The 9,764-nt window shown below is 51.2% G+C and overlaps 1 protein-coding gene across 1 annotated transcript in view; it reads right to left on the bottom strand.

The window, feature by feature from the left end:
• FER1L5 (fer-1 like family member 5) overlaps positions 1-9,242 on the bottom strand; it is a 52,427-nt gene extending 43,185 nt beyond the window's left edge. The window contains 8 exon segments of the mRNA XM_089922732.1: positions 11-73; positions 1,251-1,379; positions 3,335-3,444; positions 3,904-3,958; positions 4,992-5,100; positions 5,792-5,883; positions 6,516-6,568; positions 8,771-9,242. Coding sequence (XP_089778858.1) covers positions 11-73; positions 1,251-1,379; positions 3,335-3,444; positions 3,904-3,958; positions 4,992-5,100; positions 5,792-5,883; positions 6,516-6,568; positions 8,771-8,855 — 696 coding nt within the window. The 5' untranslated portion in view covers positions 8,856-9,242.
• Positions 9,243-9,764: the final 522 nt, after the last annotated feature.

Consider the following 9,764-nt stretch of genomic DNA (forward strand, 5'->3'; position numbering starts at 1 on the left):
AGCTCCTCACCTGGATTAAGATGGTGTCATCGAAGAATTTTGCAGGAACCTCATAAAAATTCTGAAAGAAGATCTGAAGCAGAGAGAGTCGGGGTGTGGTTAGGAGACATTCCTTCTACCACTTCCCCCAGGGACTCAGCAAGCCTGAAGCCTCAGACTAGCAGGTTTCTGCCCCGCTGTTCACGCATTTCAATGGCTTTCAGCTCACTACCACCTACCGCTCCCCCCACAGAAGCAGAGGCCTGCCATGTTCTGGAGGGGTTTTCTATCCAGCAAAGGGCGGGGTAAGGGATCCCTGGAGGACTTGTCAGAAGCAGACCAAGGCCCAGCTAACTGCCCTGGGATGGAGATTCAAGCACCTGCTTCTTTCTAGATCACCCTGGGAATTCCTTGGCTGTCCGTTGGTTAGGAGTCTGCGCTTTCACTGCCGAGGGCCTGGGTTCAATCCCTGGTCAGGGAACTAAGATCCCACAAGCTGAGCAACGCGGCCAAAAAAAAAAGATCGCCCTCTCTGTCCACCGCACCCCACTCCCTGCTGCAGTCAGAACCTCCTCCCCCAGATGCAGATCGGGCCCTGTCACTCTCCTGCTTGAATCCCTCCATGGCTCCCAAGTCCCATCCATGACGGGGCCCCAGGGCGTTTTGAAGGCTCACCTCCAGCCACTCCCCTCCAACTACACCCGTGTCTACAGTTCTGCCAACCAGCCCTGCTGCTTCTCCTTTCCAGGCCTCTGAGAACACTATTCCTTTTTCCTGAATTATCTTTCCCCATCCTGCCTTTTCGGAGTCCTCTCCAGTCCCTGCTCCACCGTGCTTTTATCTTTTCTTTGGTGGTCTAGTCATCAATTAATTCGGTGCATGTTCTTGGAGTTCCTACTGTGTCAGACACGATGCTATGAGGTGGGGCTTCTGCAGTGGCCAGGGCTACAGAGGGCCTGCATTTCGCGGCTGCAATCCCTGTGCCCCGCAGTCTTGCCCGGTTGTCATCCTTTATCTGTTCACATATGCGGGAGGCCCCCCACAGACCACTGGCTCCCCCCATGCAGGGCTCGGAATTACTCGCTCTCTATTCCCTGTGCCAAGCCCAGTGTTTGGCCCTCCATGCCCAGTAAGAGTTTGTGAAACAAACAAATGAAAGCACCCGTGTCAGGGAGCAAGCTTGCTGGCTGCCGGCAGGAAATGCCCAGCCCTTGGCTGGCCCTCCTGGCCCAAGTGCCCCCATTCGGCTCTGAAGGGCATGTGCTGCCCACCTCATTGAAGAAAGGGTTATTTCCCATCTTGATCCGCGTGTGGTGCTGGTAGCCTCCGATGACCACCTTCACCACCGGCTTGATGTCCTTGCCCATGAGCTGCCGTGCTTCAAACACCTTCACTCGGACCTGCAGAGGAGCAAACAGGGGAACTTGACGTTGGGCTCCCCTTCCCCAGTGGGGACTCTTCTCTAGAAGAACAATATGTTCTGATAAGAAACATCTACTGCGGATAGAAAGCGACCCCATGGACCCTGGGAAGGCCATGTTTCCTTCTCTTTCCTTTTCTGGGAACTGTCACCTCCACTTTGCCCTTTTCATCTTGGATGTTTCTTGAGTAGTAGGGACTTGTTACAGAATAAAGTCTAACATTTCTCAGTTTGCTGTCTTTTTATGTTTGTCTGCGATCTTTTTAGGGAATCGAACATTTTAAAGTTCTATGCAGTTGAATCTATGATCTGTGATTTGATCTCTGATTTGTGATTTCTTCTTCTTCTGCTTTTATATACTTTCCTGAGACTCAGTAAAGGGACGATGAAGTCTGAGCCTAGAATTAGAAGGTGGGAGGGAGAAGAGCCCGTAAGATCCAGGCTGGCTAAGGCCCCAGGGGAAGGAACTGGAGATGGTGGCGGCTGGCAGGGCACAGTCGTGGGAGCCTGTAGTGACTAGAGGTAGTAACAGCACGCAGCTCTCCCAGCCCAGCCCGTGGATCCGGCCGTTCTCAATGAGGCCTCCTGTGTCTCCATCGAGTCCAGGGGCCCTTCAAGGATTAATACACATGCAGCTACCTGACCATCAGAGACAAGAGTGGTCAAACCATGCAAACAGGCCTCATGTCAGAACTTTGCCCTACGCACTAATACATAGGAAGGGTAGTGATTTGGGCACGCTGACCTTCTATCCTGTGGCCAGCTAGCCTCGTGAAGAGGGTCAGGGCCAATGGGGAGAGGGAATGTTCTCCAAAGGAGGTGACAGCACGTGCAAAGGCCTGGTGGCTGGGGAGAAAGTCTTGAGAGTGGGGACTGTAAGTTATGCAGGATGTTACAGCAGGGCGGGGTGGGGCAGGGGCAGGGGACAGAGTGGCCTGGGGGCCAGGCTTGGGTTATCAAGGGCCTGGGAAGCCATCGTAAGGAGTTTGGGTTATGTCCTGAGAACACTGGGAGTCCTCATTTTTAAGAACATTTTTAGGCACACGCATGGCATGATAAGAAGGACTTTATTTTTTTTTTGGCCGCATCATGCGGCATGCGGGATATTAGTTCACCGACCAGGGATCGAATCCATGCCCCCTGCTTTGGGAGTATGGAGTCTTAACCACTGGACCGCCAGGGAAGTCCCAAGAATGACATCTTGGAAAGACCACTTGGACTGAAAAATGGACAGGAGAGAGCTGGGGGCTGGGAGTTTGGGAGGAGCCTATTCAAGGCGGTCCAGAGAAGGGATGCTGTTGTCTGGGACCAGGGGATGGAAGAGGCAATGGAGAAATGGGTGCGGCCAGGTGATATGAAGAGCTAGGACTTGGCCACTGACTGGATGCGGGGCGGGGGGTGGGGGGAGGAGAGGCAGCCAAGGATGACTCCCAGTCTCCTGAGCACGTGGCTGGCTGGGGAGCAGCTCCAACCATGGCAGAAACGTTAGATTACAGGCTAGAGATCAGAAGTAAGTTGATAAGCCATGGTGTGGGGGTTCCAGAATCCCTGGAGCTTCCCAGGGATGCCCTGGAACTCTCCTCAGCCTCTGCTGTGCAGCTCATTTCTCCTTGCCCAAGGCTAGCCTCGTATTGCCGCCTCCTGAAGGGCAGGGTCCAGGCCTCAGCCCTGCCTCCCCAGCATGGCCAGGCCCGGTGTGCACTGCCCTCAGTGCTTCCTGTCGCCTCCCTGGAGCTGGCTCCAGCCTCAGCCACACGCAGAAGTTTCCCAGAATGGCCCCTGGAGGGGCAGAGGATGTGGTGAAGATCTGAGGACCTGGAGACCAATCTGAAGCCCTGACCTTCCTCCATGACCTTGTGGAGAGGCAGGGATGGCCTGGGAACACAGTGAGGGTGTCGGCCAAATCATGTGGGCTTTCACCCTGGACGGCCTCACCTGGAAGTGCTGAGGCTTTGGGGACAGAGCCTTGTGTACAGCGGAGCTGGGAAACATCCGTTTCTGCCTGGCCACCTCTTGTGCCATTATGGCCAGGTGGTCTTCATCGCCTGGGGAAACATAGTCCATGGTGGGCTCTCAGAGGCTGGGGCTCAGGAGACTTGGAGGCATTTCCCTCATTTCAGTGTTCTATCCCCAGTGACCAGCTCCTGACTAAAATCATGGCCAGGAGGCCCTGACAAGGGCACATATCCTCCCCAGACATTCCTATGGTCTCCACCCACCATGGGCAACCCTGGGCCTCACACTCTACATATGGAGGCCCTTGGAAATGGCCATCCTTGCCTCTCTCTGCAGCCCATTGGAGGCTGGGTCTTCTGTCTACAGACGACAAGTGGACACATTGGGAGGACAGGTGATCTCAGGCAGGTGTCCGGAGGTCTGGCCTACAGACCCTAACCTGGTCACTATCCTTCTGTAGGGCTCAGTGGTTGAGTCTCCAAGATCCCCAAGAGCCCATCCAGCTATGCTTGGTGAAATGCAGGGCTTAGTCCCATGGAAGTACATACCTATCTTCTCGATATCCTTGTAGGTCATAAGGGCCACCTGTAGGGTGAGAGTGCACTGCAAAGCAAAGGCAGGGGATCTGTAAGATCCTGCAATCCTCGGCCAAATCATAGCACTGGAACCTGGTCCAGCCTGGCAGGGGCCACACCCAGTCTTCCCGGGTGGAGTGATGCTGGCCATGGCACAGGACCACACCATGGGGGCCTGTGCGGTCTGGGATGGAGGGAGGTTATAGACTGGTGGGGAGAGAGCAATGGGTTACCATGGATGGGGTTTGAAGAATAGAGGAGGCACACATTAGTGGTGGTGACAGAAGAGGATGCAGCAGGGTGGGGAGGAGAGAGAGGGTTGACTTGAGACCAGTCTAGAACCACTGATGCTAACCTCCGAGCCCAATGTCTTATGACCTCATGTGGGAACTCCAGCAAACACCTAACTGACCTCCTGCCTGCAAGCACTCTCACTGACCGTCCATCCTCCAGACCATCGTCAGAATCGACCCCTAAACACTCCCTAAGTGCTCTAAACATAAAGCTTTCCCACTCCTCTGCCTGCCTTTGAGTCTCTGTCAAAACAAAGCGATGGTGGCTGGCTCCCTTGTTATATAGCAAGCTCTGAATAAATCACCTTTTCTTGTTCTTATCTGGTTGGTCTTCCTGTGTTTCCACACATCTTAATCACCTCCCCTGTAAAGCCTTCCATTTCCTCCCAAGTGGAATTGTTCATTCTCTCCTGGCCTCAGTGAAATAGCTCACTGACCCCAATATACACGTGCTGGAGCACTTGTCACCGGGAGTGACAACAGATGTGGGTTTCATTCAATTTTGTATCCCAGGCCTTGCATAGTTGACACCAGTGGACAATCAACTGAACACTCAGTCTCAATGGGTGGACGAAGGGTGGAGATGTGGGTAGGTGGATGGAGGGCAGCACGGGGAAGTTGGGGAGATGATGGGAAGTGTGATGGGTCCCCCACAGGGCAGAAAGTGCTCTCTGGGTTGGGGGCACACCGAGACTCTGCTGGAGTGGATAGCTCAGCGTCACCAGCTGCCCCCACTCCTCCACGCACCCTTCCTAGGGCCCGACTCACATCTGTGGGCATCATGGAATGGTTGAGCAGGGTCAGGTCCTTCACGAAAAGGATCTTACTTGGTTTATTCACCAAGGGCTTGAGCAGTATTGTGGCCAGGCCAATGAACCTGGGGAGACAAAGAGCATGTGTGAGCTCCTGAGCCAGAGGAAATGGTGTCCTTCTCCGTCCCAGGCATGACTTTATCCCAAGATGTCTTTCTCTCCTCGAAGCTGTGCTGCCCACCGAGGCTTCAGGAAGGATGCTGTTGACTGGGAGCATCCACCAGAGGGCTCTCAACTCTCTGGGAATTGGCTTTGGGGCTTCCTGGACAGTGGGCACCCCAGTTACTGGCTCTGCCCTGCCCAGCCTTTTCCCAGAAGCTCTGCACCCACACGCCTCCAGAATGGGACCTGTGCCAAGTAACAGCTGATTGGACCAGGAGGTGGGCACCTGACCAAAGCTGGGCCAGTCAGATTCTCTGTCCTGGGAATTTTGACCTGGGATGCCATAGCCCCAGTCTCAGCGAGGCACTAGAATGGGGCTGTGATGAGAAGCCAGGGTTGGGCAGAGAGAAAGAGATTTGAGATTCTGTGCCTTCAGAAGAGACAGAACTGTCCCTGGGTCCCCAGTTTCCTAGTTCTAGTTGATCTGTCCATCTATATACCTAGCCTTCACATACACACACCCCACCTTTGTTTTTTTTGCATTAGCTGTCTGGAGTGGATTCTGGTCCTTGCATCTGAGTGAGTTAGAGATGCAGCATCTGCCGAAGGTTTAGTCAGAGAATCAGGCTCCTCCTGTCTCTCTCTCTGCCTTACCTTTCCGTCTTTACTGAGCCCATGTCCCGAAGGGTGATTTGCAGGAAAGAGTCCTTTTGCAGGGGGCGGTTCCAGAGGTGCCAGATGAGGGTCTGTGGGAGGCACAAACAGGTCAGCATCCTCCCTCTCCCCTCCCTTTTCCATCCTCCTAGGAAATTCGAAAAGATACAGGGAACGGGCTGGCACTGTGTTTCTCTCAAACTGAGGAATATCCCTCAAGTCTAATTTCCTAAGAGGATGGCATTTGCTACCTTCACCAAGGGACCAGGCAACCTACCTGGGCTCCCACAGCTTAACTGTGGCTTCAGGGCTCCCACAGCTTAACTGTGGGAGTTAAGCAGTATTGTGGGCTTGTTAGTAGCTAAGGGGTTTGGGGACTGGGTGGGGGGACATGGATGGATGGGAGATGAGAGGGGATCCTACACAAGGAGCCCTGTCTCTATTTCAGGTTTCTGGGAACATCAGGACGGCTGGGTTGGACAAGATGGGTCCATCCCCAGAGTGGGTGAGATGGGCCAAGAGCTGTGGGCAGATGTGGCTGCTATGGCCCTGAGACCTGCACAGACTTCTCAGCTTAGAGGCTACTCGCAGGGCACGATGTTCCAGCCTTGGGAAAGGATGATGAGGCTCCCTGTCCCCTCCCTAGGCTTCTGGGCACGGTCTGGACCCAGCCTCACTGTTGGGCTTGTCATTGCCTCATCTGGGCTTGCCTGATGTGTTTTACCTCGTTCCATATGGGGTGATTGCCTTCCACCTCATGAGTTGTCCTCTTGACATCTGCAAAGACACCAAGGGGCCGGCATTGGTGGTAGGAAATATTTCAAAGTCTAGGTTCAAGTGAGCAAAGAGGGGTAGGACTTATCTAGATGTAGATAAGTCTACATCAAGTCTACATTGGCAGATGTGATACAGCACTGATTCTTTCCTACTCTGGAGATTTCAAAATTTCTCACTTTTTATAAGAGTGACATCACCCCATGTGACAGATAATGTTATGTGTTCATTTCATTTTCTTCCTGGATACATAGTTCCCAGCCATCTTGCAGCTGGGTGCGGCCGTGTGACTCATTCTGGCCAACCGAGTATGGGATCCATGCTCACCACAGCCTGTACTGGTTCCCAAAATCTCCCATGAGAGTCTCCGTTCTCCTCCCCACTCTCCACATGCGCTCGCACCATCTGCTGGGTGGTACCTGGTGACTTTGCAGCCACAAGCAAAGAGCAGCTGGTCCCTAAACTACTGTTTGGAGGAGTCATTCAGGATTGTTGCCTGATCTGCACAGTCGATGCAGCACTTGGTGTGGGCAAGAGGTAAACTTTTGTTGTGTTAAGGCACTGGGATTTAAGGGTTCCGTTGTGACCGGAGCAAAACTACTGTACCCTAATACATCCCAAAATATCTCTAATGGGTTGACAGCTCTTTATCCACTAAAATATGCCTTCCCCAGAAATATCTTTAACAAAGAACAGTCTATAGCCCTGCAAAGAACCTCTAAATTGCTAAATTTGAGATTCTTCCCAAGGAAAGAATGTGTGTGAGAGAGAAGAGAGAGGAAACAGTCGGGGGTGGGGGAAGAAGCAGGGGACTCTCTGTGCCTGCCCAGTAGTGGGAAAGGGGGACACTGTAGTGGATGGTATATGGGGGAAGCGGGGCTGGAAACGACAGGTGAAAAAGGAATAAAAGATTTCAAACATTCAGTTATAAAAATGTGTAGGCAAACCTGGGGGCAAACCCAGGATTCTGGGTTGTAGGCATTTTTTTTTTTTTTTTTTTTTTGTGGTACACGGGCCTCTCACTGCTGTGGCCTATCCCGTTGCGGAGCACAGGCTCCGGACGCGCAGGCTCAGCGGCCATGGCTCACGGGCCCAGCCGCTCTGCGGCATGTGGGATCTTCCCAGACCGGGGCACGAACCTGTGTCCCCTGCATCAGCAGGCGGACTCTCAACCACTGCACCACCAGGGAAGCCCTGTAGGCATCTTTGTAAGAGAGATTTCTAGGAGGAGAAGGACAATGCCTGGGAGGTGACGGGGAAGATGGCTTGGAATCAGACTGTTCCCCGGCTCACCATAAAATTACTTTCAGGGCAAAGACATGCTGAACCTCCACTACACCTCTTTCATCCCGCAAACTGGGGATGTAAACCTACATCACCCTGTACACCTGGAGTCCTGAGTGTTCCATCTCTGAGTGATAGCATACTCAGCAAGCAGGGTTCCACAGGCCAGAAAAAAATTTAAGGAATTTCAGTCTTCGCTCATTTCTTTTGGAAACTGCTGTGTCCTATTTTCTCTTGGTCCCAATTTTCTCACTCCCCACACTTCCTGGAAAACCTCATTTGCCTGTGTCCACCCCCTTTCTCTCCTCCAAAAGACTGTTCATCTTTCTTTCCCTTTTCCCCTTTTTGTTCCCAGCTCTTTGTTATATAGATACACTTAACCTTTTTCATTTTCTCTCATAAATCCTTTACACCACCCCTCCTACCCTTCTTGGACTTTTTTCCTTATCTATGAAAAATTGAGACAATAAAACTTGCCTCATAGAATTGTCGTGAGGATCAAAAATCATTACATTTATGATAAAACTTTGTTGATTATAAAAGTAATTCATACAATTGAGCAGTTATTACTAGAAGTTGTACAAAGACCTGTCTGTATATTATCTTTTCAAATCCTCACAGCCATCCTATGAAGGAGGTACTTGGGTTTTTTTTAACCTGTTTGTGGCACAGCCCTAGTTCATAGAAGAAACTCGAGAAGTATTCATCTTCTTTTTCTCCAGTAGTCATTCTCCGGAAAAAAATGGGAGGCAGAGGAGTCATACTAAGAGAAATAATAGCAACAAGGATGATAAATTTGAAAGAGCCAGACGGTGTCTACCTCACCTTTCTGTGACACAGGGCATCTTTTACCTAGTAGGGCACCGATAAATCTAGTTTTTCATTGAACGTATGTTGCCTCTCGGGGCTCCTGGCTCTCACCTCTGAAGTACACGGACACGCAGGATCTGGGTGGGGGGCTCAGGGGTGGGCTAATCTCGGCCGACCACACGACAAGCCGCAGCATCTCTTCCACCTACTTCCCTCCGTCCTTCTCTGGCAAAGCTTCCTTCTTGGAGCAACTTGGTCCAAGGCTTCTCCCAGGGCTCAGGGGGTGAGGAAGGTCCCGAGTGTGTTGCTTAGCAAGAGAGGTGATGTCACAAAGCTCAGTGGTTCTTGGGTGGTGGTTCTGGGTTCTGGAGAGGAATGAGGAGAATGGGAGGAAGAAGAAATCACAGGGTACGAAGCCAGTGGCTTGAGGCGCCCAGGGCTGTAGAAACAAAACAGTTTGGCTGAACTGCACTTCCTCCTTCCATTCTCTTTTCTCTCTCATTCTTACTGTCCTTCTGATTTCAAGATCGGGTAGAAGGATAATATCTGCCGTTTATACAAGCAAGTTATCTGGAGTGAATCATTGCCAAAGTCACACAGTTTAGGTGAGAAAATAGAGAAGGGAGGTGAGCTGAGAAAAGAAATAAGGAAATCAAAGACGATTTCAGTGGTGTTTCAGAAGTCCTTCCTAATGTGGAAGCAAACATTTAGGCCTCCTTTTCTCTAAAGGAAACGTGAGTCTAGATATGAGTCTCTCTTTAACCAACAGAAACTAGCTTTCTCATCAATGAGCTCTTAACGCCAGCTGGGTTTGTAAGGTTAAAGAAAAATCTCACTGACATATTATCTTGCTGTGGCATCTTAATTGCCCTCAAGGCCTCTCAGCATGAGGATGGAATGGGGTCATTGCTCTTGTCCCTACGCTTTTTCTGCTTTAGGGTTGAACATTATATAAATTATACCTTATCCAATAGTTAGCGTGAAAATTAATAGATGTTTTAAAAAAGTATATTCGTTGATGAAACAATTTAGCGGTAAGCTTACTACCCATTCTAAAACATGCATGGGTATGTTTTAGAGCAAAAAAAAACCAAAAAAACTGAAT

The sequence above is a fragment of the Delphinapterus leucas genome, chromosome 13 (genome assembly GCF_059928025.1).
Source record: "Delphinapterus leucas isolate spDelLeu-1000000601 "Yukka" chromosome 13, BTC_Dleu_Yukka2, whole genome shotgun sequence".
Classification (NCBI taxonomy): domain Eukaryota; kingdom Metazoa; phylum Chordata; class Mammalia; order Artiodactyla; family Monodontidae; genus Delphinapterus; species Delphinapterus leucas.